This window comes from Mugil cephalus, chromosome 5, assembly GCF_022458985.1.
Source record: "Mugil cephalus isolate CIBA_MC_2020 chromosome 5, CIBA_Mcephalus_1.1, whole genome shotgun sequence".
NCBI classification, from domain to species: Eukaryota; Metazoa; Chordata; class Actinopteri; order Mugiliformes; family Mugilidae; genus Mugil; species Mugil cephalus.
Window position 1 is genome coordinate 16,298,734 of NC_061774.1, and position 27,931 is coordinate 16,326,664.

The following is a 27,931-nucleotide window of genomic DNA, read 5'->3' on the forward strand; positions in this document are numbered from 1 at the left end:
AAAGTGCAGCCTCTGCTTCAGCTGCATGAAAGAAAAGGCGCTGGGGCCAGCTAGCAGATCGATGTGTGAGAGGAATACTGTACGCAAAAGAGGAACTGCTTTGTTGAAGGGGTGGACACAGTAAATGCATGTCAACGGCAAGCAGGAATAACGGTTTAATAACGGTGAGCTTGTGTTTGAAGGTCCTCTTCACACAAACAGCAGCAACACACATGATTAGATTTCATAAAATCACAGCAGCAAAGTTGAACATTTTGGAAAATAGCACAGTTTGTTTTTAGGAGTTAAGTATCGCCACTGTCTTGTGATTATCTCAAAGGGAGTAAAAACACTTTTAAAGCTGTCTAATGAGCACATTTTAAACCATCTGTTCAAACTATCAGCAGACAGTTAGCAGGCGGATACTGTTTAACCTGAGAGAATATGTGACTACCAATGCCAGGCTACCTAAGCTGCTAAAGCAATGACTCTTTAAATTAATAGTGCTGTATTGAAATTGAATAATTAAATGAGAATCCTAGGCGACATTTGAGCAAAGATATGAGCCTGCATTAGCAAAACTGATGCTATTTTCCCTGGATATGGGGTCGCGGCATCGTGAAAGTTTGGAGCCAGCACATTATATTAACTACCTGAAATGACTGAAAACCATCATGTATTTTAGTGTTTTAGTTTGACCCAAGTCCTATCCACTAACATGGAGGGGGGGGAGCTTCTGGCCTATACTGCAGCCAGTCACCAGGGGGAGCTCTACTTGCTTTGGTTTAATTTTTGAGGAGCAGTTCTATCATCCATATTTATACAGTCTATGGTTCAGACAAGACTTATAGATCAATATAGACATGCCATCAAACATGCCTCTGTCTGAAATGACTAGTGAAAGAATTCTATTGGAGCCAGAGGATTTTTGGAGTCACCACCTAGTGGCCATGAATGGTATTAAACTACATGCCACTTTCTTTAAGTTCATCATTGTTTAGAAACTGTCTGTGTAAATTAATAAAATGTAAAATGTTTATATATTTAAATATCTGTTGAGGTCACAAATATTTTACAGAAGCAAGACAGCAGAGAATATATGCATGCGGTGCAACTAAACTCCACTAGACTCCAACTGAAATCATGCCACAGCAGCTGTTTATTCATGTACTCAAGTCAGCCAGAATTTATTTTCCCTTCTCTAATCTGTGTAAATATTGATTCTGATAATAACATGTTATTATTCAAATAAATTGGACGATAAAAAGAAATTTAGAACATAATGACTCCTTATGAATATCATTTCGCAATCGTTATCAGAGTCTGTGCTGTCTGAGGGGTTTCGTGAACAATCAGCGCCGCAACAGTGAAATGTGTCCGTCTCGTCTGGTGTCGGGTCGTGCCGTCTGCCTAATTAAAGAGGTTGAGGGGAAAGGTTTGTGTGCTCTGGCCGGAGGTTCTGTGTATCTCTGTGTCATCAGTGTCCTGCTGCGCCCTATCCCAGGCTTGCTGCTTGTAGCCGCTGCCAGGCCGGCTGTGAGCTGCAGGCTGCAGGCAGGTGGTGAGGTCTTTCTCTGCCCAGCTCCAGGGCAGGTGTGAGGGGAGCAGAGTCAAGGTTATTACACGGTGAAGGAGTGTGGATCTGTGAGGGTTTGACCAAGAAAATGCAAGAAAATGCGGCAGGGCTTAAAGTCCGAAAAGGCAGACCTCGTGAGCAATTGCTGCGATACTGTATGTCTAGACCTTGATAACCACTGCAGGGTTTGGTGTGTTTTCACAAAGCTTGCTGTCGCTTACTCGTTAGTATCATGTTGATGGATTCGAAAAGGCAAGTCTTGCTGTTTCTGCATTATAATCAGCCTGTTTCGTCTTTGTTTCTATTTTGCTTTCTTGATTTGTTCCCATCTGTCTGACATCCTGTAGTGTTGGAAGTTTACCTCCTTAATGAGGCTGTCAGGGAATGCTGACCCACCCAAGCAGCTTGATAGTGAAATGCCTTGGATGTCTGCACTCCCGCGTGCGGCACTTTTCACAAAATCATCTTCTCTCCCCTTTGTCGACGAACTTCAGATGTCCCACAAGTAGGCAGGGAAGTGGTTTATTTCATTTTGAGGGCCGAGCAGGGATGATTGTTTAATTGTTTGGTGCTACTGCATGCTCGTGCACCCAGTTTAGTTAGAATTACCGCAGCTAAATAAAATGCTCTAAATGTTGTTGAAATGGGTGAAACTATAAATGCTCCTCAGAGATTTTTGCACCCTTAGATGTGAAGATACGAGAGCGCCTTTCACCACTCTCGCCTATTCGGCGGGGCTGTCGCGAACGATCCGCCGTAACAAATACCCGGCGTGCCTGGCCTTAACACGCACACACAAACGGATGATAAACTGACAGTTTGTTTTTGCGACAGAGCCAGCGCTGGAACATGTGCAAACATGCTGATTTTGCTGTAAACTTGTGTTGCCGTGTTTGTAGAACGCGGATGAAAACCGAGACATGCTTGACAGGTTTCTGCATGGCAGCCGTTCAGAAGTCCATCTGCAGCAGACTGCAAACTCATAAATAACAGACCTCGCGAGGCCCAGCCGAAAAACCCTGTCCAGCATGTAATGCACAGAAAGCCTGGACAATTTAGAGTTTCACTATTGGATTTATCTGCAGGCCCAGAACAAAAAAAAAAAAAAAAGTGTATCTAGAATAAAAGGCAGCATATGGTTTGTAGCACAGCGAAGGAATGGTTTAGAACACCACTTACTATTTTCAGACAAGCTGTGTGGGATGAAACATGCTGTTATGCTCCTAAGGTGTGATATTTTCAAAGCGGAGCGAGATCTACGTCTTACTCAACTCGCAGTGCATACCTTTGAAATATTTTTTCCAATTTCTACCCCGTGTCCAGCAGTTGCCGAGGACTCGCAGCCCTTCACCGCGAATGAGTATTCACTCATTTACAATTCCTCCTTAATGAAACACTTCCCCTCCTAACTGCTCTCTCCTCTTTTTGTACTTGACAGAAGGCCTTGCTTTGTTTGGACCAGGCAGTGACTTCCTGTTCGCTCGCAGGGCGCTTCTGCATTTACACAGACTGGTGTAGCATCTTAGCCTAGCCGCGGCTCTTAGCTCTCATCTCATGGGTGGTTTACTGTATCGATGTTTTTTCTCCCATAGGTTGTGACCCTGGGAAAGAACAGCCGTGGTTACCACTACATTCTGGCCAATCTTGTGAGTAATAACCGTGCCGCTCCCCTGGGAGGGAGTGCAACCTGCTTTTTTGCTGCATGTGATGGAACTTAGTCTGAGTCACGAACTCAAATGTGCATGCATGTATGTCTTCTGTATTTCCTTCACGTGCCCTACGAAGCGCAATCCGTCACTTATATTACACTGCATATTTGCTTAAATGCTCAGATTTAAATGTAAATGAATGTCCCAAGCAATAAACAAACAGGATTTAACCTTTTTTTAACTGTCTTTGGAGGGTGGCCAGCATTTTTTTCCACGCTCTGGAAGGATATATTCATTTAGCCTTGGTATTAGCATGAGAGTTTTAGAGCGAAGGCCAACCCTGCTCTCGCTAGTTGATCCCCCGCTGCCCGTTTCTCCTTCTTTAGAAGATGTGATTATGCAGCAGTCAGACACGTGTCCTTGCACACCATGATACAACGCTGCACTTAAAAAACTCCTATTTGACCGTTAAAAGAAATAAGTGTCAGGGTGAAGAAGGAAAGTTTCATTCAGTCCAAGCAGCATAACTTTTTGAAGCACATTAGGGTTTTTTTATTTTTTTAAAGAAAGAAATGGTTTCTGAATGAAAATAGGCCGACTGGTTCAGGTAAAATATTTTGTCCTTACATAATGTGGCACAAACTCTAAAGCAATCTACTGGCTGGTTGTTTGTCTGAAAATCAATTCAGGTTACACTGCAGTGTAAGTGCGTACAGAAACATTTGCCTCTTCGCTGTAATGGCAAACACATGCTGCGTTCTCATACAACATGGGGTTCTTAATAAAATGCACCTTGCCTGCTGCCAGAATAGCTGCTAATATGCTGTGGTGCTTTGCCCCGGGATATATTAAAAAACCTCAAAGAAAAAACAAGTTCCATGAGTCTCCTTTTCCCCTGTTGTCTCATCTCAGGGATTTTCGAACGTGAGCCTGGACAAAGTCTTCGCCGGTGGAGCCAACATTTCAGGGTTTCAGATAGTCAATCCAGAGAACCCGATTGTGCAGCAGTTTATGCAGCGCTGGGAGCGTCTAGATGAAAGAGAATTCCCAGAAGCCCGAAACTCTCCTCTGAAGGTAGTGTACTTGCAAGGCCTTTCATTTTCATTGTGCATGCAGCACGATCATCCCCTCTGAAGTTCTCTCTATCGCTGCTTCTCCTCTCATCCCCTGTTTGCCTTTGTCATTCTTTCGTCCTCCCACCCCTCGCTTCCTCCGCCTTTGCTTTGCATCCCTCAGAGCAATCGATATATTGACGGCCAGTGCAGGCCAAGGTTATATTGCAGCTTCAATTTACATCTAATTAAACAATGATCAAAAAAGAAATGGATCTTGAATGGCATTTAATTAGATTTTGTCATGGTGCAGTGGTCAACAAACAAGTGGCTCAACCCTCAGTGGTTAAAAGGTCAGGCGAAGATGGAGGGGAAGCGCGTCCAAGATAAAATCCCACATTAATTCTCTATTTTCTCCCAACTCTGCACTAAAAGTTTTGCAAGGGGTCCCGACCCTCAGACAAGCCCTGGCTCTTCTAATCAAATCTGTCTCATCAAACTATTTTCATCACAAGGGAGTCGTCAGAGCTTGCACTCTACGCAGCGCCTGAACGCAACACACAGACCCCGCTTTCACCGGGATGGTCTCATTTTCACAGATTCTATCTTTTGCCACTTGCTTTTGTGTCACTGTGTTCTGCTCATTCATCGTCTGTTTTTGCTCCTTTTTTGTGCACAGTACACTTCAGCCCTGACCCACGACGCCATCCTGGTGATCGCAGAGGCCTTCAGGTACCTGCGGCGCCAGCGCGTGGACGTCTCTCGCCGAGGCAGCGCCGGAGACTGTCTGGCCAACCCCGCTGTACCTTGGAGCCAAGGCATAGACATCGAGAGAGCCCTCAAAACGGTAGGGGGAGAGGGAACGGAAAGGGGACAGAGAGGCAATTTGAAAACTAAAGAAAAGGGCTGAAAGAAGTGAAGCAGAGATTGCGAGTGAGAGTGTGATAAAGATGGAAAGTGACAGAGAGAAGGGAAGAGAGAGCAGGGCTCTTCTCCTCCCTCTGCCTCCAGATATCTCTGCACGGAGTCGACTCAAATCCAGGCCCTCATTACCATAAAACTACATCTTTTATTAAAGCGTATCCAGTTCATCATTTGATTAACAGACTATGTGCACTCCAGCAGCTCCATGGTCATGGGGATGTATATATGCAAAGTGATGGCTATTACACATTCTGATGTCTCTGTCTGTCCGTCTTTCCACCAGGTCCAAGTTCAGGGCATGACAGGGAACATCCAGTTTGACAACTATGGCCGCAGGACCAATTACACCATAGATATTTACGAGATGAAAACCGGCGGGCCGAGGAAGGTAAGGCAGACCAGTGACCTCTATCAGCTTTCGTCCATCTACAGACACAGCCGGCACGCGTCAGCGTTGACTTTATTACTTGTCAAAATGGCAGCGTTTGGTATCTTCAAATGGTTCATTTATCCTCCGTGCTAAATAACAAGCGAGCGGATGCTGGTCACGTGGCGTCCCAGAATCCACTTAGAGAGAAATGTATAAAAGTGGAACCCATTTTCAAACAAGGCTCTGCCTCCTTTTATTAAAGCGTGGAGGGGATTTTTGCAGTCATGTGGGACCTGCAGGGCTGAGAGGACGGCACAGAATAATGCTGATTGCCTTTCTCTACCTCGGTTAGGTAGCTGCGCTGATCAGCTATGCCAAGTATTACAAGCCCCACAAATCACACGCAGCCCGCGATCGGATAGCTACGACTGTCCTATCAATAGAATGATATAAGACCATTTCGTTGCCGTGGGACAGCGCAGATATGATTTTTGGTCCTCTCCTGACAGTAATTACCATTCAAATAACCAATTACTGTAAAGGGGATCCAAGAATTCCTCTGGCTCCTCTTCAAAATGGTAATTCCCAGTGGTACATTCACATTATAACCAGTACCACATGATGACCTCTGGTTTTATTTCATAACCTCACCGAGTTCCAAGAGACAGCTGTGAATTTCTCGTTAGCTGGATAAGTGTCGGCTCAGTCTGATATGATGTGTGATTATGCCGCCTGCCTCCCAGGCCTCTAAAGCCCACTCTTCAATTAGCACTGCGTAGCCCTCATAGCTATCCCCGCTTGTCCTAGTGGAGAGCGCAGAGAGAGAGGGATGGAGTAGGAGAAAGGAGGTCAGCGGGAGAGAGTGAGGGAGCGAAGGAAGATGAGACAGGCCGGGGCAGCACTTTGTCAGGACCTGAAGCCCGAGTCACCTCAGTGACAGTAAGAGGATGAAGGTTCTTAGCTGCGACTGTCACGAGTGATGTATGGGCTGATATCTGTCCCAGCTGCTTGGGGTGAGATCAGGACTTTGCCTCTGGAGCAGCACGCCATGACACATGTCCCAGCAGTCTGGTCCCCCGAGCAGGGCTTCTCAAATATCACTGTCGGACAAGGAGTCGGAATAACCGTGTCGGAGCTTTCCCCCCCAATCTGGGCAGCGCTCTAACTTCATCTGTGTTTGGAACTTGAGAAGTCGGCTGCTTTCTAGCGCCTCCGCTCGGCGCTTAGACGCGATGCACTGCTGTGCACCTGTTTGTCCCAAACACTGAAAGATCTGAGGCGAAAAAAAAAATGCGAACCAGATGTGAAGGGGAAAATCCTAGCCAGCAACAGTTAGACTATTGGCAGCAGCATATGCAACACGTTTCATCGTGAGCCAGAGCAGCCATTATTTCAGATGGGCAAACAAACACTTGACATTGGTTTGACTTAAGCATCTGTACAGCAGAATGCAGAGTTAACTGCAATGGCAGGGCTGTGCAGGGGAGACCGTGGAGCCACTGCAATATTATGCTAAATTATTAAATGTGTGTGCAGTTCACAGGCCCAAATATCAATTATTTACCATTAAACCTGGGAAGCCGAGGGTGGGAGGGAGCCGTCTACCATATGCTCTTATGCTCTTGTATTGCACAAGAGCCATTCGGTTTGTGCACATTTGCCATTTGGCATCGGTTTGAATCATAGATCTTACAGCCAAAAGTAGACGTGTAATTATGACACTTAGCTGCATGTTGAATGTAGAAGTGTAAACTCCCTACTGCATGCTTACATTACTGGGGAACGTCTGTTTGTCTGGTCTGCTTTAGCGCTACCCTCATTTGGTGCTATTTTGGTTGAACTTCAGGGCCGAGACTGCAGGCCTCTGGGAAATGCAGTGTTGCTTTTAATAAGCGGGTCGGGAAGCGCCACTAACCTCTGTTTTCTCTTTGCAGATCGGGTACTGGAACGAGTACACACGATTTGTAAATATTATGGACCCGCAGGTCTCCAACGACTCCTCAGTGGAAAATCGAACGATTGTGGTCACTACTATTATGGTACACTTTCCATGCAGTTTTAAATGTTTCACATATTCTGCCACTCAAGGTCATGGTGTTGATTCCAATGAGTGATACATTCTGTCCTGGGCGGGTAGAACCACATCTTTTTTGTGTTGCTTTCCATCCACTCATTACACGTTGAAACAGTCGGTCCCACACGGGGGAGTGTTTCAACTGTATCCGTGTGGGTGTCAAAGCATTTTGATTTTCCATACTTCAGTGGCCTGTCGTAGCAGTGACATCACAATAATAGTAAATGATAATGGTTGACTCCATCAATTACAAAAAGCATACAAACGCATACGTAAGTAGACCTGTCTGTCCTCATCAAGTAAATGTTCAATGACACTTGGGATAGACTGGCCGCAGAATGACAAGGGAATGATACGGCAATGGCGTCTCAAGCCGGGCAAAGCAAAATAAACAGTATTGGAAGGGGATAAGGAGGTGTGGCCTCTTCCCTTTTTATCGCTCTCCAATCTATTTTGTATTGCTCCACCACTTGTTCTGTGTTGAAGTATACATAACTTCCTGTCAGAGCTTCAGAAGAGGATCATTTTCTGTGCACTTTCCCCGATCAGAGCACGATAAAGAAGCGGCATACCGCAGATTTATTTTCCTTTAACTGCATTCACGCAACTGAATGTTTCGGGCTTATTGGGCGGCTTCCATTGCAAATACATTTACTGACTGTATAATAGCGTTATAATTACCTGATGCAGCACCTTATCTCTGCACACAAACATTTTACAACGATAAAGAAAAATGTTTGCAAGGCGATCAGCTCCCCCGAAATTTATGCACCGCCAGAATCCATTTGTTTTCCGAGCCGGCTTCTCTCCACGGCAAGCGGAAACATTTAACGTCACTAAATGAGCAATACAGTCAGGAGGTAAACACGTGTTAACTAGAGGGAAATACTCAATGGATCCAAGGTGAGGGGATACGTTCAGCACAGAACAAACAAACCATTGCTCTCCTACTTGCACTCTAATTGTGTGTGGCTGTAATGACAATGCCTGCTCTCCTGAGCAGTCCTATTGTTTGATAATGATGATGTGCTCAGTAAGAGAAAAGACAAACTGCACCAGCGTTTTGAAAAGGAGAGGAACACTAGCACGCTCCGACTCTCCTCGTGTAATTATTTCAGTTTATGGAGTATTTAATTTTTTTTGCATTTTTTATTTATTTTTTTCTGGATAGCGTACAACATAACAGCTGACTTTCATTTGATTTAAAAGATTTTAATTTTGGATTTTGTTTGGGAATGAAATGGCCTTTAACTGCGCATTGGTGCAATGTGTTTGAATATGTTGAGATACTATCGGCACTCTCTGATCCCTCTCCTGTCACTGGCATTTACTTATGAAACCCATCCCCATTCCCATCCCCACCCACCTCCGAGCTGACCCACACCTCGCCTACCGATGACTCACAGCCCTATGTAAACACGTCCCGGGCCTTCTGTGCTCTCCTTAAAGAACCTCCAACACTTTGTTCTCCCTTCCCACCCACCCCGTTTGACTCCACCACAGAGCTGCACCCTGTGGCTCAAAATGGGCTGCGCGCATTAGGCTCGGTGTCTGCTGGCTGCCACAGCTTGATGAAAGCGGCGTGACCACGTGATCATGCGGCTGTTATCAGTGCATATTTGTGCATTTGCAGGGAATCATCTGTGTATGCACGACTGCATGGGTGTGTTTATAGCAGCTTACGATATTTTGAATCTGTGTGTGGGAGGGTGCGTGTGCGCACGGACACATATGAGCGCATGTATGCATATTACTGTGTATATAAATCTGTGCAAGGGCATGGGGGTGAATAAACCAGCGTGTGTTTGAATCAACAGGAAGCCCCTTATGTGATGTACAAGAAAAATTATTTGCATCTGGAGGGGAATGACAGATATGAAGGCTACTGCGTCGATTTAGCATCTGAGATTGCCAAACATGTTGGAATTAAGTACAAACTGTCTATAGTAATGGATGGAAAGTACGGAGCCCGAGACCCTGAGACCAAGACGTGGAACGGGATGGTGGGTGAACTGGTCTACGGGGTGAGTACTGGGAGTCTCGATTTCGCTGATTACATGACAGTTTGCAAGGAACTTCAACATGAGAGGAGATCTCATTTTTCTGTCTCGAGGTTATCACCAACCCGTTGTGAACTCATCAGCTCTTGCCCAGTTCAAAGTCTGATGCTGTCTCAGGAAGCTCAGCTGTGAGTGAATTTGTCAAATGCAGCCTCAAGCATTGGGGGAGTTGGTGATTGTCTTGAGATGGAGAAAATGAAATCATTTCTCAGTGCTGTTCACTGCAATTAATCCCCCCTGCTTAGCCTCGAAAGCTCTCTCTCTCTCCCTCTCTCTCTTTCTCTCTCTTACAGTCGAAACAGAGGTAGGTACATGAAAACAATGAGTCCATATGGCAAACACACAGTAATCACTTTGATGAATGAAAGATTGGATGCCTTTGAAGTCATTGTGTAATTATGTTAAATGTTTCATGTGTATGATGAATATGCCACGTTGTAAATTCACAGCTGAGAAAATCTGCTTTAGAATCAACAGCTAAATGGTGGCTTGCGGTTTGAAACAACAAGATCCATATGTGTTGAGCTCCATAAAGGTTGAACCTCTCACATTAGCGAGGGGTCACGTCGTGTTTTACATCTGACAGAGCAGAGGAGCGCTCGGGCTCTCGCAACACCTCGAGCGCTCCGAAATTACCACGACCAACCCCCCCACCCCCCCACGACTCTTTCCCTCTCTCGGCCTCGACACCTTTCTCCGAGGCCGCGAGAGTTGGAACAGGGGGCCAAATGCAAAATGCATGAGGGCTAGGCTTCCTCATCTGTTCAATTTCCTAACTATCAGCCTGAGAGATTGCCTAGTTTGATGTGCTATCGCCACCAAATTATCTTTCAAATGGGAAAAGTCCACTCCGAGCAGATGGAAGGCGAAAAAAAATATCACAATCACATCTCTGTCAAGTCTTTGCAGGCCCGTAATTTTACAGCAGGTGGGCCAGGACTAATAGTTTTGTACGTTTTGACCTTTTGACCATTAAATTAATTTGATTTTAGTGGTCTTTTAAAGGTTAGGCCTGCGGCTGCTCTTTATTGCTACGTTTCCCTCACCATTGATTGAGTGCTGCTTTGCGCCTGCACAAGGATTAAATGGTTATAGGCCTTCACATTGTTGTGTTGTTGACAGGGTAAAGAAAGCAGTCATGTTTATTGGCTCTATTTGTGTTGCAAGTGGTCTGACCTTGTCAGAAACATTTCCCGCCTCGTGCTGCTTCAATCCAATGTTTTCTCAGTTTTCGACGCGACACAACAAAAAAAACAAAACAAAGAATTGTCCTTTTTTTTACGTGGCGGCTCCTTTGAAGAGGAGCAGTTATTTAATTAATCCCATGCACACGAGCTGCTGTAACACTGTCTACTAGCTTGATTAATTATTTTCTTCTGCTTTTTCAGAGAGCACCATTGTGATTTCTAAAAAGGCAGCACCGCCACGTCCGTGGACGCGTTTTGATAACATAATGTGATTGAAGCAGCAGAGCAAAGGAAGGCAGATAAAGAGAAACAGCTTGGAAAAAGAAAAGAAAAAAAAATGCGGCTAATGCCAGAAAAGGGTGCGTTTGGGGAACCCTGCGCACCGTATGGCACGTGATGAAACGTTTCCCAGCCACAGTTTGCTGATCGCTGTGTAGACTACGGTGACCCCTTCGCGTGTGACAAAATTAAAACCTTTAATTGAACACTTGCTTTTCTCTGCATTTTAACGCTAACACTTCATGTGAGCGTTTCATTGTGAGAAGCTAAATGGAATTGTGCGTCTTAAAGAAAAAAGTTTCTCATTTGGTCAAGCATGACTCACATACCCTTTAGGCCTCGGTGGCTCATTTCCAAGCTGCCTCTCTGAATGTGTTGCAGTGCAGCGAGCTTCTCCCCACCTTGAAATTTCAATTAACTTTACTGTTCTAATCTCAGATGTATTAGCTAATATCCCTGGCAAATGCAGCCCTGGTTCTCCTGTGTTTTATTTTTCAGCCCGTCGTCAAATGTAGCAGTTGGCGGCTTATTTCTGTGCAAAAATGTTGTTTTACACTGTCTCTCTTTTCCCAGCTCCAGCCATTCACACATACATTTAGAGTGACCCCTTTCTCCGTGCAGGTCATGACTAATGCTTGCTGTGCATGTCCCTGTTTCCAGAGAGCAGATATAGCCGTTGCACCTCTCACCATTACTCTGGTTCGAGAGGAGGTGATAGACTTTTCCAAGCCCTTTATGAGCTTGGGCATCTCCATTATGATAAAGAAGCCGCAAAAGTCCAAGCCCGGCGTTTTCTCCTTCCTGGACCCGCTGGCCTATGAGATCTGGATGTGTATAGTGTTTGCCTATATTGGGGTGAGCGTGGTCCTGTTCCTGGTCAGTCGGTTCAGTCCTTATGAGTGGAACCTCGAGGAACAGGATGAGACCAAAGACCCCCAGACCCCCCCTGATCCTCCCAATGACTTTGGCATCTTCAATTCCCTCTGGTTCTCTCTGGGCGCCTTCATGCAGCAGGGCTGTGACATCTCCCCCAGGTGGGTCAGCTCCAGTAGACACCAGGACAGCAGCGCAGAATAAATAGAAATACATGAGCAGCAAGGGATGAGACGCAATTTCACTAAGCACACACGAGCGTCAACATTTCTTCTCCATTTTCCGTTATGTGTTCATTAGTTGAAGCCAGGCTCATTTTGCATTTGTTGCAGTAATTATGTGTAATGACATTCATAATTTGAACACTTACCAGAATAGTTTCATCAATAGTTTCTTTAGGCCATGACATGAACTTTGACCCTGACTGTTTCGCACCCTATTCAAGATCTGGATTGGAGTACATTTTACACAGCTGTACAGTTTTCCGTGAAAATGTGCTGTTTTATAGTGCTGACGCAGTACCAGTTGTTCTAACGATTTACGAGGAAATTCTGATTACTGATGCAATTAGGTACATTAAACACAACTGGTAGATCTTAGTGGGCTGATGGGCAACACATGTCTCTGTGCAATTACATTCTGTGTTCCCTTGTCACACCTCCCCCCCTCCCTCCCGTCTCCCAGGTCTCTGTCAGGCCGTATCGTCGGCGGCGTTTGGTGGTTCTTCACCCTCATCATCATCTCTTCCTACACGGCCAACCTGGCTGCTTTCCTGACAGTGGAGAGAATGGTCTCTCCCATAGAAAGTGCCGAAGATCTAGCCAAGCAGACAGAGATAGCATATGGCACTCTGGACTCAGGCTCCACGAAAGAGTTTTTTAGGGTGAGTGGCGTCAGAAAATGCGATCGGTTCCACACTCACACACAGACACACAGACACACAGGCAGACGCGGCGATAATCAGCCCAGTGGTTCCATGCCTTTTAGCTCAAATGGGGAATAATGCAAAGGCGTAAATATTTTGCACTCAGGCGCGCTAAATCATAAAAACCGCTCCGCGTAATGTCCTTGATACACTCCCCCTTGCAGCTTTTCCATTTTTTACTTTCAGTCCAGCACTCTTGACCTGCCCGAGATTGCTCCAAATGAGGCATGTTGACAGAGAAGCAGTTCTTGAACCCTTATGACACGAACGCGGAATTTATGCACCAGTACTGCAGCGTGCAACCTTGAGGCACCGAGGCTGTCAGCAGAAAGCGTGATAACAACATGGAAGACTCGGAGGTGATAAAAAGCAGGAGGCTAATCAAAGCGCCCGCATCATGCTCAAACTCAGAAGGGTCAGTTCATGAAGTATAATTAGCTAGCTGGCCGTGGTTGGCAAATTGGTCCTGATGAAGAAGAGCCCTGTAGGTCGAACAGAGCGGCCTGAAAGACGTTTTAGATGGAACGAGCAATATGTCCGTCGGCATTAGGGACCGGCACAGCAATTAAGTCATAAATGAACTCAAATCCGAAAGTATATTAGTCTCTGTAAGGCATCCACATGTTCACTTAGCAGGAGTTAAACAGTGTTGCACATCTATAACGCAATCAACCGTGGGCTGTGAAATCCATACAAGCCTTGGCTCGTGGCGTGGCTTCGCCAGGCGCTTGAAAAAGAAATTAATAAAACGGCACTCTGCCTGTGATGACGAAAAGGCAATATGACAGTCTTTTATCTTACGCTCCCTCATTACTCATCAGCAGGAGAGAAACAATTCATATGTTTCACAGCTGCAGCCTGTTGGCAGAGAGAGCGCTTCATTTGTTTTACCTCTGGGTTGAATTGCTCATAACAACAAAATGCAGAATCAAATCTGTGTGATTTTTTTTTTCTTCCAGACAAAAAGGGACAAGATAGATGCTTCAAAATCCTTTAGTTTAACGTCTGTAAACACTTGGTTACAAACCGTGTGCTTTCTTGTAAACACGGTAACTGACAAGCTTGACAGGCATCACTTTATCCTCCATAGAACACCTCGCAAAGCCTGTCACCGCCCTTTCATCAGATAGAGGAGTTGCTGCACAGGTTTATTTAGAGCGTACTGTACATTTTTTTTGTCCCAGACATGACGGATGCCAATTACAGATTCGATTTCCAGGCTGCCAACGCAGCCAACGAAGGTCTGCTGGTAGGACGATCTGAGAACTGATCGCGGTTTTCCTCCTCGGTATAATGAGTGTCTTAGTTACATCCCCGAGTCTTCAAATAGGAAATGACATGTGTGAACCGCTATTCCAGGGGACTTTTAATTAAAGCTGTGGAAGGCTGACAAGGAAAAAAACACTCTGATTAATAGGAGTTCAAGTTCTATTTCAGATCTGTTTTTCAGGAAATACATCCAGGCTTAATTAGACCCATACGGCATCAGCCAGCTGGAAATTTTAAATCAAGTCCAAAGTTTCAAACCAGACATATGTCATCATCTCTGACACCACATGGCCTTTTTATTTTTGATGATTGCACCTAGTTTATTTTCTCCTTGACGATAAGGAAACTGTGCTCACCGATGCGTGGAAACAAAATATAGATTGAATTGTGGAGCTGCCAAACCGAGGTTTTTTATGTATTAATATGAGTCGGATTACCCCCGTGTCTTTCTGTGGTTTAAGACATCCCTACCAGGTGTTTGTTTTTTTTTTGCTAAGCCCCTGATAAACTGACAGTTTGGACATACGGATTATTGCCTGACGGTGACAGTATTCCCATCGCTGGTTGCATCTTTATTTGGCGGTAGGCCTGTGAAGGAATTTTCAAAGAGTGGTGTCTGAGTAGGTCCCTCAGAAAGCCCCCGATTCTGCTGCGCACAACCAACTAGGACAGCTGGCCTGGGAGCCTGCTGACGTGCCCAGCGGAAGCCTCGCTGGCTCTAGGCGTTTGGCAGCGTCTCGCTACCCGTTCTTGGCTCCTCTGTCCCCAGACTACCCTTGTTGTTTGGGCGCCCTCTTCTCCTCTGTCTCCAGCCTGTCTGCTGCTTTACCTTGAGACAATGCGGGATAGCTCGGAGCTTTGTGTTGCTCTTCCCTCAGCACAGCAGCTGTCATGCGCCGCTGCACCACTGCGGTCTGTTTCATCATTTTAATTCCTGTCATGGATCTTTTCATGCAGTCAGTTGAACATTTGTGTTTTGGATGATTAGAAAATGATGAGTTGTACCAGTGAGGCCATGTTTATCCTCTTGATGAGGTTTTATTCCGTCACAAAAAAAAAAAAGAAAAAGAAAAAGAAAAAGCTTGGCTCGATTTCATATTGAAATGTACAGAGAAGGAGAAGCCGGCTTGTAATAATGGTTGGGATGATGAAATGAGCTGATGTGGCTGTTTAATTACGTGTAAAGACCGGGGTGACACCATCAAAAGACAACCACACTGCTGTCCCTTCATGCACCTCATTTAACAGCGTAACAATGAAAGAATGATAATTGCGTAGAAGAATGAAACCGCAGCATTGTTTTTTGTACTCCTCAAAAGGCCGTGCATAAATCAAAGCCTCAACAGCAGACATCGTGCATCGCGCCGATCTGCAGGTGTGGCGGATACCGGAGCAACGGCTCGAGTGCGGTCACCAATGCATTTTACTAAGCATGAAAATCAATTTCACGTCTCAGCTATTGTGGCACAGACACAGTGTTTAATAAGTGCCTCTTTATGCAGAGCAGACCTGCATTAGGGCAGGGCTGCATGAAGAGGAGTCGGCAAGGAGATTTACACAAGGAAACCTTGGGTTGCCCCGCAATCATACGCAGCACGTTGTAGCGCAGCTCCCCGAGCTCTTGTCACTTTGTGTTTCAATGCAGTGCTGAGTAAAAGGGAGCCGCCCATAAAGATTAGAGTCTGTTTGCATAAAAGAGAGAGCTGGCAAAAGTGACTAATGCAAGATAGGCGTAAACTCTTGAGGAAAAGCGCTGTCCTCAGAGGGCCACGGCGAACTTTAGATGAGCAGCAACAGCAGGCAAAAAAAGAAGCTATTGGAGTCCAGCAAGACGCATCAAAGACGAGCAATTGGTATTCAGGGTGTAGCACAAACCACTTCAATGACGAAGTACACCCCCAGAGCCTCAACTTTCATCTCTGCATACTTGAGATACAGGTAGCCCTGGCATACAGGATATTGGGGGGAAAGTGGTGATGTCTGCAAACAAAATGGAAGCGAAGGAAAGTCGAATGAAATGCAGTGGCGGGTGTTGCGGAGATGGCCTTTAGATACGCAAGCAGTGGAGCGCACGCGGGAGAGGAGCTGTAATGAAAGCAGCCCGCTGCGCCAAAGGAAGAATAAAGAACAGGCTGCGGTTCGAAGGGCAGAGGTCTGGAAATGCTGCGTAACTCAGAATCAATACAGATTTAGTGGTTATTTAGAATTGAGGGGTCAATTTCTTTGACTTTGGACTTTAATCACTCGTCTCTTCTCAGACATTTTAATGGCATTGTTGGAGATTCTGGGACAACAGAGTCTCCATATGATAGATTCAACACTGATCTGTTAAAGTACAGCTGTGTAAACCCCTCTTATCTTCATTTTCTCTTCAGCATCACTGAAAACTTAAAAGACTTTTTTTGTCAGGCCAGTAAGCTTTTTATCTCTAGACTGCAAAGACACATCCTACAGGGTACAGGGTGTTTCAGTGTAAGATGTTAATAATCATCTCAGGCAGGTATAGGCAAATAGAGGCCAGTAGTAGACCATTGCTAAAGGTGTTAATTCTAAAGTTTTAATCCAAACTTTTATGACGTTGTATAGAGCTGATCTGCTGCAGATAACACTATAAATACAAGGCCAATGGACCGTAAATACAAATAGGATCTTGTTCCACAAGCTTTACGAGTCAAGTTGACATCCACTGCAATAACTGTACATAACATGGTTACACTCATATCCAGAAAAACTTTGTTTTTCTACTCTCTCGCTCTTATTACAGACATGTATAGATTCACTCACAATCACAAATACAAATGCGAGATGGCCGCTAAGTGGTGTTTAACAGATCTCAGATAGAAAAGAATTTGTCCCTGAGAGTATGTTTTATTTTCTCCAATTGTATGAATTGTGTTACAAAGACACTTTGGGTTTGTTTTTTTTGACTTCCACTGCAATAGTATTCTTCTACGTGCAACCAGCGTCGTAAAAGGGTTGGGTTGAAGATGTGTACTTTTTAAAGATGGTAGACCAGCAAGTTGCTGGTTGGGGGCAAAGCATATGTCTTAAATCAGCAGGAGAGTTTCGACATCTGTCTCAGCTTGCATGTGTGTCCGGATATATTTTAGCCAGTCTCTGGAGTAGTGGATGAATTGTTTAATGCTTCATTTGGCACAGGAAGTGCAGTCGTTTACTCTTAAATGAGCCATCTCCCAAGTGTCCTCTTCCAAGTCCTGCCCAAGCTCACCCACCCAGTATGCAGATCATCTAAACCAGGAGGTGATGCTATGTATGGATAACTGGGATCATGATCTTGAAGGAAGTGGGAAAATCGAAATAAGCTAGGCCGATGGGAGGCCAAATTTGTGCGACAGATCATCAAAGCATGGAAAAGTAGAGTTTATGTACACATCCTTAAAATTATGAATGCCTCGTCTCTGCCACAGAATAAATTCAGAGTCTAACCTAGCTGGGGGGGAAAGGTGAGTGTTATGCATGGGACTTGTAGATAGAGAAGGTTTTTAAACCCAAGTTTCCATCTAAGTTGAACCCATATTTTGAGGGCATTTATGATTGGTGTAGTGTAAGAAAGAGAGGAGGTGACCAAGACTCTAAGAGAGGTTGAGATGCAAGATGCAGCTTCAAAGCGGCACCAGTCTACATCATGTTTTTTTTAACATTTGAGGCCCAATAACAGACAGAAAATTGGAAGAGCTAAGCCACTTTAGTTGTTAGGCCTCTGTAACAGTTCTTATCGTGTTCTAAGCTTCTTCCCATCCCACATAAATGAAATTAAACCCATTAAAGTCGCAATAGATATGGAAAAAGATTTATCAAGATAAAGTGGGATACATTGAAACAAGCAACTCGGGGAGCACATTCCTTTCAATTCATTTCACTTTCCTTGCTAAGGATAGGTGAAGTGGTTTCCACTTCATAAGACGTTATGTGTTTTCGGTTGATAGTAAATTATATTGTGTTTGGAGGTCCACATTTCTTTTGTAGAGCTCAGGGGACAGAGAAACAGAGTACTGAGCATCCACCATAGATATGACTTTAATGAGCTCCTCTTGCTTAATTCTTTTCATTTCATTCATTTTAGCTCAATACGATATAATCTCACCTCTGATTACAAGTGTTTCCCACAGGAGAGAAGGGGAAATGTCATCCTTTTGGTTGGAATTTATAAAGTCATCTGTTTTTTGTGATATGATTTCAGAAAAGCTCTCATCCTAGAGGAGATTTCTGTCTAATTTCCACTAGGGATGTTCTAATTGGTAAAGAGGAAATGCAATATCCAGAAGTACGGGGGCATGATCTGACTCTGTTACAGATGAATATTCATCTTTTTCAACTGAGGGGAGAAGCTTATGGTCAATAAAAAAAAATATATATTTTACTATTTGAGTGATGCACATTAGAAAAAAAAGAGAAGAACTTGGAAATAAAACAATAAAATAAAAAAAAAACGTTGAGGGTGAGCACTTCCTGTCTGGCCCATGAAACTGATAAAAGCGTGACGTCTTTGGAAAGATTTGTAGATTTAGCCCTGAAACCATCATCAATCATCCTTGCAGGTCTGAGATAATAGTGGTTGCATTAAACTGAACTTTTTATGAATCAATACAGCTGTGTGCCGTTTAGAATTAGGATTGGAAAGGAATGCATACCCCACCTTTCTGTTTTAAGTCTGACTTGATCTTTTGGCATTAGGAAAGTTTCCTGACGAAATGCAACATTACATTTCAAGTGCTTAAGATGATTGAAAATCCCGTCTCTTTTAACAGGCCCATTTAAACCCTTCACATTCACAACTAATGAATCGTACAGCGGCCATCTTTGCATCACTGCCATTCACCATATTTAACTAAAGAAAAGAAAATGTGTCTGTTTCTTCTCTTACATGAATAAAGGTGAATATATGTTGCAGAGATATGGTGGTGTCCTGTTCCCTAACCTTTTCCAAAGACAAAAACAAAACTAGAACTAAGCCTATACTTGTCGCTCGCTCTGTGGCAGGCTTTCAAATGACTTCCAGTAGCACATTTTATCAATACTTCTGCCCAGGAAGGCTCCCAATTCTTGTGATGAGATATATTAAAACCTCTTAACAATTTGCTAAATGCGAATTCAGCACCAAAAGGTCCTGCTGTTGTCGGAGGGTTGTTAGCTAGCAAAGGATAATAGCTTACCCGTAGCACGTGTGGCTGGAGTTTGTACATTAATTAGCTAATTATTCCGTATTTAAACATGCTCATTTCTGATGAATTAGTTAAACTGATTTTGTCGAAATTCATGCAGAAGTGTCATTCAAATAAAAAGGTAACAAAAAGTGAATAGGGACCCTTTGTGTCTCCATTTATTTATTTATTTTTTTTTAGAATAGTGCATTATCTGAGCACATAAAGCAAAGCACAGAACATACGGTTTAGAAAACAGTCTGTTCCGAGGGGAGATTTCTTTTATTATCAGCAAAAATACAAATATCAGTGGAGCTTCAAAAGGAGGGTCTTCTCATCACTCATCTCTTCTGAAGGATGATGTGAGGGGATGGGTTCTCTCCTCTTCCACTTGTCTTTCTTTTCTCTTCTGCATCATAGGCCACTACAAGCAGTAAGCAGCATTTTATCTCCACACTGCAATGATATATCCACAGGCTACCCCCTGTTTTAGTGTAAGAGGGTAATAATCTTCTCAGGCCGCTGTAGTAAAACACAGGCCGGTGGCTGACTGTTGCTAAAGGGTTTCCTTTTAAAGTTTTAATCAAAACATTTATGGGACTTTTTATAAATCTGCCGCAGATAACGCTATAAATACAAGGCTGGTGTAAATCCCACTTAGACAAATCACTACTGCAGCACTCACTAAAAGAAAACCCTCGTCATTTTAAACTGGAGCTCCTGTGAGGAAAACTGTAAGCGTGGCAAGGAATTGGAACGTGGTTTTGTCTATATCCTAAAAACATCTCTTCTCGCCTTTTTGTAGATATACAGTACATCTCTATTAGCTGTTATTAACATTTGTTTGAGTTTTCAGTCTAGCTGTGACGTTTGTCCCAAGGATAATTAAAACATAAATTAAACTGTTATTATCCAAGCACACGAGTACAGGAAATACTGTGTGGAAAATACTCTATTCCATTGTAGGATTTTTTGTTTGTTTTCAGCAAAGTTTTGCATATTGGTGGAATTTTAAATTTCACTTCTCTTCTCTATGAAGAACGCCTCCAGGTGAGGAGAGGTATGCAATCCGAGGCTTTAGGTCACAGGCCTGAATAAAACATGAGTAAATAATTGAAATAATATTATCCACTCCATTCACTATATCCATTCAGACATAAATGATGCAGGAAACTGTTTATCTTTATATGCGGACAGCCAATTAATCCAATCCCAGCTCTTAAGGTGCAACGCAGAGTGCGGCTCATTTGTCAGCATTTACAGTTTAAGCATTCGCACTTAAGTTCTGCTGGGAAAAATAACATCTGCCCTCAGACCCAATCCTGAAACAGTTAATGGAGCCAGATAACTCTCCGGGGCTAGTGTAGAGTCAAACAGAGCTACAAGAACCACTAGATTTCCTTTGGCTTCCCTTTAGCGTTATCTTGCTTGTGGAGCAAGTCACTTTCTTTTTATTTCTCGTCTCAGGTCAGCAGACCCGAATAACAGACCTGTCTTCATGACTATTAGTCAGCAGGAAACACACCGCCTCAGACAGATTTGCTGGATGAACACCTACGCAGATGATGTAACTGCGTCAGCTAGGTAGGAGGGCTGGCGGAGACTGACTACGGAGGTACTCCATTATGAAGAGAGCAACATTATGATGGCTTTAGTGTAAATTTTAAAGGCATTTAGAGGAGGAGGAGTGTAAGGCCATTTGCAAGTTACCCAACACAGAGCCATATTTTTTTATACTTCAGACAATAGACATCAAATGTAGCCTCCTCCTGTTAATGGGCAGGAAGCTCATTTTAAATGCAGCAGCGTGTTCTAACAGGGCCATTATATGGCGCGAAGGAGCGCCTCATGAACAAAGCGGTGTTTATGGCAGCATTTAATTGCTCAACAAATTGTCAGCTCATTGATGATGGGCTTTTTCACTCATTATTCCCTGACTGAGTTTTAAATGACCACCGTAGATGAGAATGTGAATGATTACATGTTTAAAGGGGGCCGGGGCAGACTTTCATGTGTGTGTCTGTGTCTGTGAGGATGAACGTTTGTGTGCCAGAAGTCAATAATCAAATATCTCTCTTTCCCTGTTGGGCTTTCTCACTGTATATCTTTGTGTGTTTGCTGCAAGCATCTCGCAGTTGCAGTGAAATCGTCCTATTCAGGTTTTCGTCGCACTTCGTCCCTGCTCTGATATTGACGAATTGACTTCATAAAGCACTGAGGCAGCACACTCTGTCGTCAGTAATCAATGCCCACATCCATTCCTTTCTCTTCATTTGAGGAGGTGTCTGGAGCTTTCCCTCTGCTGAGCAGATGAGCCCAGTGTCTTTGGGGAAATGTCCTCCAAACTTGTGTCCTTCTCATGACGTTTGACGAATGCAAACCGAACACGACTGTCGACAAAGACATCATATTTAACTTTGACTACCCACCCCACACGTTCATTGTATTTGCATCAAAAGGAAAATGGCAACCACCCAAAATTGAAATCCTTGTCATACGAACTGGGAACATTTATCACGCAAACTTTTTAATTTGTGTTATGTTGCTGTCTCATCCCGTCCTCACCCTTGGCCTGACTCACTCTGACAGATGCCTGCAAACAAATGTTATATGATTACATAAAACCAGTAAAGCACTTTGGTTAGGTCAAGGTTAATGCTTTTGTTTATTAATAGAAATGCATCAGAAGATGGATATGCTCTTTTTATGGGGGGCTTTTATCAATTTAAGCCAGTGTTGCCTGTGTGCTGATCAGTATGTTCGGACACTCAAAGCCACAGAGCTCAGTTTATCTTGCCATTCAAGTGTACTTATCTTCAACTTTGAATAATGATTACCTTTACATTTTTCTAGCATTCTTAATGGGCTGTGTGACCCTTTAACAAGTAGTAGAGCTTATTAGTCATAATAAGATTGACAAGATAAAACATTACATCTTCTTAGCCTCTGCATGTTAGCTTTATCTTGGTAAGCACGTTAGCATGCTAACATTAGCATGTAGCTGCTGGAATCGCTGAGTACTGTCGTCGTATGACACATGCACATGCTCCTCAGATGTTCTCATTTCCCCGAGTTCCCGACTTTGTTTTGTTCATGCGGTTTTATGTTGAAATATGGAAATGACATGTACCCTACGACGAAAAGTGTTTTGTACTTTTTCCTCCAAGCATTTAAGTAGTACGCTGATAGCGGTTTCCAGTATTTGCGTGAGAAGGGAACTGGATCAGGAGCGTGATGACACGCGGCTAATTTCAACCATATGCCCAGTGCTCAAAAGGATGGACGTAGGCGCTCGTGAGAGACGGACATGCAGCTTGCAAACGACGTAACTAGGTTACATTTACGCATGTTCGGCGTGTTTCTGCGTGTACCCAGTTGGTTGGGCATGGGTTCAAAGCCGAGAACAAATTTTTCACATTAACGCGTCATGTAAGCGACTTGTGCCCTTAGTCGCAGATGTTGGTGTATCAATGTCAGTGTCCATACTGTACACACTAACCCTTTGCTTGACGGTATCCGTTCATTCAGCCAGACCCTTAGCCTTTATCTGGCCTTTACTGAAAAGAAAGTATATATTTTATATTTGGTATCCGGTATTCAGTACACACTGCCACTTGAGATCATGGCTCATCACTGCTTGGACCGGGATCACATCAGGATGTGTGAAATGCCTATGCCAAAATAAATCCAGCGGCACTGAATAATTTAATTGATGCTTATTATAGATAGCACCCAACTCCCCCAGATTTTACAGGCTCGCTAAGCCTGACCTCAGGCGCTGGGAAAATGCTCATCTTTGTCACTTTGTGATGGGTTGCCTTGTTGTTCACTTCTCCTGCTCCTTCTGCACATCGCCTGTGAGTCGCAGCAGAGATATTCCATTAACAGTGTTGGCGAAATGAATGACTGCAATAAGCCCTACAAGTTAAATTAGGACCATAAACCAAGGCTCAGTTCACTGAGGCAGAATTTGCGACAAACTCCAAAACCTGTGCAAGTTTTTCAAATAAAATGGTCATTACCAGCAATTGAGTGTCACAAACGTTGAATTGTTGAGGATATTTTTGCATAACTGCACCACAAATGCCATATTTTCTACCAAAACCTAGTTTGCATGCATCACTTACTGTAAATTACCCTTATTCACATTCGGTGAAACTGAGACTGCAGAAACGTATCTGAGGATTCCGTTTATGTTGATGAAGAGAAATGGATTTTGTAAATTTTTGTACTTAATGATCTTGTAAAAGTCTGTCTGCTACTGTGTATTTCCTGGAAGTATTTAAAGATATCACGCGGCCACTTTTCCGAGATGTCTATGAATACTTCATGATGCCACTTTAAATCATGTGATCATTACGCACAAAAATCCTACAAAATCCATTCTGTGCGCAAGACCTTCGGGTTCCTAATCTACTTCTCCTCTCCTTTTCTTCCCCGCGCAGCGATCCAAAATAGCAGTGTACGAGAAGATGTGGTCGTACATGAAATCTGCCGAACCGTCTGTGTTTGTTAAGACCACACCCGACGGCGTAGCCCGGGTACGAAAGTCAAAGGGCAAGTTTGCCTTTCTCCTTGAATCCACCATGAACGAGTACATCGAGCAGCGGAAGCCATGCGACACCATGAAAGTGGGGGGGAACCTCGACTCGAAAGGCTACGGTGTGGCGACGCCCAAAGGCTCTGCATTAAGGTGGGTGGAATAATATAACAATATCCCCCATGTTGTTATAGTATTCCACCTACCCTGATGTCCCCCTGTTGTCATTCTCTTCTCTTCTTGTTTTTTGTTATTTTGTGGACACAGAGGTAACGGTAGTATGTCTTTCAATGCACTTGGAAACAAAGTCTAATTAATGATCATCGATGTTTTGACAGTACTTTTATACATGTATTAACCGTTGCTGTTTTATCGTAGAGGAATCAAGTCCAGGCCATAAGGCTAAAGCTAACAACCATTTCATATTTGTGTCTCTCTTACTGTTGCTTTTCTCTTTCCTTCGATCTCTCCTTCTGTCCCGTGTGCCGTCCTACCTGACTGTTGTGTTGTCACTTTTAATTTAACAGTTCAATGGTTTTTCAATTTAGCCTTTAAAAGCTGCGCTGTCACTTGTGACGAATGTTAATTGCATGATGTTTGTTGTTGTTACTTTTCTTCTCAATGACAAGTGTCCCCATCCCGCACACTTCAGTTCTAAACTACGTAACCCTTCATGCCACCTTTTCCAAGATTTAACTCTGTCTATACCTTATATGAGCCTTTCTTATCTCTCCACATTCCTTAAATTCTTAAACAATTTGTCCTTTCCTAGACCATTCTGATTAACGGATAGTGTTCTGTACGTAAGCCCCTGCTTTTGACAGTGGTAGTCTCTCTACCATTACCTATCTCACTATGATGCTTAGCGCAATTATTACTTTGCATTAGATTTCTCACGGACCTGTGCATTTTCTTACAAGTTATGTTTTATCGTTTCAAGAAATGCTGTTAACCTGGCAGTTTTAAAACTGAATGAGCAAGGCCTCTTGGACAAATTGAAAAACAAATGGTGGTACGACAAGGGAGAGTGCGGCAGCGGGGGAGGTGACTCCAAGGTCAGCCTCGATGTCACCACAATCGGGTACCATAGTGCAGAGTAATCGGCAATGCTGTTACAACAACCCAACCACAACCAAGCCAACTGTCCGCCCCGACAACCTGCTGCTGCCGCCTCAAAGGCAGACTGGCAAACTCACCCGATAGTCTGACCAGATGGTTTCAACAGCTAAGACCGATCTAAGGAGCCCTGTCTTAACCAACAGAAATGTATTTACTGGAGGCGTAGAAAGAGGCGTTGAGGTGTGAACGTGGTTGCCCTGCATTTGTGAAAGGTTGAGCTTTGTTTATTCACCCTTACACATGTGCAGGGCAGATCACTAGTTGTAGCTGTTAAAGGTGTTACCCAGGTAGCTTCCGTAGTTTGAGTGAAACCACTTGATGAGGTAGATGAAGTAGCTGAAGAAGAGATACTCTTTTCCACTGACGTTGTAGCACAGGCCAAAATCCCCAAACCTCCCTCGTGAAGGTGAGGTTTGCTAATCCTGTCAAATATGGCTTTGCAGTACTTCAATGCACGGCTGCTTCAGATCCATGACACTGGCCCAGAACCTATGAGCTTAATAGCCAATTCTCCTTAATGACGAATAAAAAAAAAAAAAAAGAAGAAGAAGCTGCTCAGCCGAGGCCAACAGGAGAGCAAGGGGAACAGCGGCGTCTTGAGGGGACTAAGCATTGCAGGCACACGTGAGAATTCTAATTAAACAAAAGATTGTTTCTAACGGGTGATCCCATAAACCACCTGTGGTTTGATTGCACCACGTGCACTTCCCACCTCAAATCATTAATAACCCAGCTGTGACCCTTTTGTACATCACATCTCGCCACCGTTTTTCTGCGGTTAAATGATGAATGATTTTCCCATTAGGGCGGCTAATGGTGCAGAGTGTGAAACCCCGCTCGACTGTGACAACTTCGTATAATGCTACTTTGATTGTGTGCCACAAAGAATTGTTACATTTGCAATGACATTACGCATAGACGGGAGAATTGTCTTCTTTACAATGCAGGCGAATTTCACGGCAGGTTTTGTTGTCAGCGCACATGTCATGATAGAGTTATATGGTATCTGGTTAGCTTACAGACAACCGTTTTGACCATAGTGAACAATGAAGAAGCGAGAGCCTGCACAAAGCACCTACCACATAATGTTTTAGTACATGCTGAAAATGTTTAAAAGTCCCATTTTGTAATGTTGTTAAATGCTAACACTGTTATGTTTTGTAGTCACTGAGCTCAGGAACCCTCCACCGTGCTACTGCTAGAGCATTTGAAAGCATCTGTCTCTTGCGCGGCTATCGATCTATTGCCATGCACAGGTATGTACCGTCTGTCGGTTTCCTGGCTTGTTTTGGCTCTCCAGGACTCAGTGGGAAGGCCCGATTAGGTGGAATAAAGCGGCCTGGAGCGTTGTGTTCCAAACAGCGGAGCGCTTGGCCTGGTCCTGCTCACAACTCAGTGTTCCAACAGACGTCAGGAGGCGCACGTGATCGTGCGCGCGGCTGCACGCACGTCCACTCACACTCAGTCACCGCCGCGCCTCCTTGCCCTGAGGCACAACACGGTGCGGCCTAGATTGAGTTTCAGACACAGAGCATGTTACAGGGTAATTGCATTGTTAATCAATGTCTCTCCAAGCCAAGACAATGGTCTGGTCTTCACAGTCCATTTCCCCAGATTGGCTATGAGGGATATACAGTGGTGTAATCTTCTCTTAGTGCATTATGCATTGCATGGATCCCCTTGCGGGACATTGTTCCCAGGGAGTAGTCAGGTCAGTCATTTATCGACGCGCCTGTGTTTCTTTGTTTCCAATTTGCTTTTTTGCTTTCACAGATTGACTTAAACGACAAACGCTCTGCCGCTGTATTATGCCTGCAAAATGCGATCTTTATCTAGCTTTGGAATTGTTTAGCCGCTGTGTTTGATTTTTTCTCTGAGTTATTTAGTGCAATAGAGTTATATGCTAATTCGTGTTGACATACAATATTATAGCCATGATATAACTTCTAGAGAGATCAAACAGCGAGTAAACATCTGTGACGAGCATTAGATTAGGCAGCTACGGGCGAATACGAGATGAATTATTCCACTGATACTTTCGAGCTTAGTCCTGCAGCTCCGTGCGGTTTGGTCGGGACACACTCATCTGACGGTAATCTGGCGTAATTGGAAGATAGGGTTTTCTTGGCGTTATGTCGGAATACAACACGAAAGAATTAATTTTCACTTTCGGGGCGTAGGTGCTTGACTCGGAAATTGGCTGCAGTACTTAAATTGTATGTGGAAAGGGAGAGTATTGTTTGTGTGTTTTTTGTTTGTTAAGACAAAGCTCCTGTTGGAATGAACTTGTTAAAAGCTGTACAAAGCCTCTGGGTCTACCTGCCCCTAAATCAATGTCCCTATATACTTTTTGATGTTCATAGACTTGCAGATCGTACTTTCAGTACCTGCTTGTTGACCCGGTAACAGCGTCTGCCGATTACTCAAAGCGATATGGGTAGGTCCTGGCTTTAGACTAGGGGTTATGAAGGTAATAGGTAGAATGCCTGCTCTTTGTGATGTTGCCATAGCCAGGTGCCCTGCTTTATCGCTTTGTAAAATATGTAGTAGTTTAAAAGTTGAATAACATAAAATAACATAATATAATGTTATTTATGTTATTTCCCACGTGAAGAACTCCTGTAAACCTTGCAGTATTGAAACTCAGTGAACAAGGCATCTTAGACAAGCTGAAAAACAAATGGTGGTACGATAAGGGTGAATGTGGAACCAAGGACTCTGGAAGTAAGGTCAGTCGCTGCAGGTCTTTTGTACTGATTCCAAATTGCATTTTGACGTACTGTTCATATGCAAGACAAGACTTCTCTAACATCTATAGAATGCATTTTGTTTATTTGCTACACATAGTTTTTCTTTTTTCTTAGCGTTTCAGCTTTTTTTTCCCCCCGCCGCA

At 43.8% G+C, this 27,931-nt stretch overlaps 1 protein-coding gene across 6 annotated transcripts in view; it reads left to right on the plus strand.

Moving 5' to 3' along the window:
- Nucleotides 1-27,931, plus strand: part of gria3b (glutamate receptor, ionotropic, AMPA 3b) — an 83,485-nt gene that overhangs the window by 49,757 nt on the left and 5,797 nt on the right. The window contains exons 5-15 of one of the 6 annotated variants that reach the window (XR_007112810.1): nucleotides 3,148-3,201; nucleotides 4,117-4,278; nucleotides 4,936-5,103; nucleotides 5,464-5,568; nucleotides 7,485-7,589; nucleotides 9,442-9,648; nucleotides 11,811-12,184; nucleotides 12,708-12,906; nucleotides 23,825-24,072; nucleotides 24,860-24,974; nucleotides 27,653-27,767. Coding sequence is in view for 4 of the 6 variants with exons in the window: in XM_047584714.1 (XP_047440670.1) it covers nucleotides 3,148-3,201; nucleotides 4,117-4,278; nucleotides 4,936-5,103; nucleotides 5,464-5,568; nucleotides 7,485-7,589; nucleotides 9,442-9,648; nucleotides 11,811-12,184; nucleotides 12,708-12,906; nucleotides 23,825-24,072; nucleotides 24,860-24,974; nucleotides 27,653-27,688 (1,773 nt within the window). In the remaining 2 variants the exon portion in view is untranslated. Of the gene's footprint in view, nucleotides 1-3,147; nucleotides 3,202-4,116; nucleotides 4,279-4,935; nucleotides 5,104-5,463; nucleotides 5,569-7,484; nucleotides 7,590-9,441; nucleotides 9,649-11,810; nucleotides 12,185-12,707; nucleotides 12,907-23,824; nucleotides 24,073-24,859; nucleotides 27,839-27,931 lie in introns of those variants that run through there. The other 5 variants (XM_047584714.1, XR_007112809.1, XM_047584713.1 and 2 more) reach the window with 5 other exon arrangements.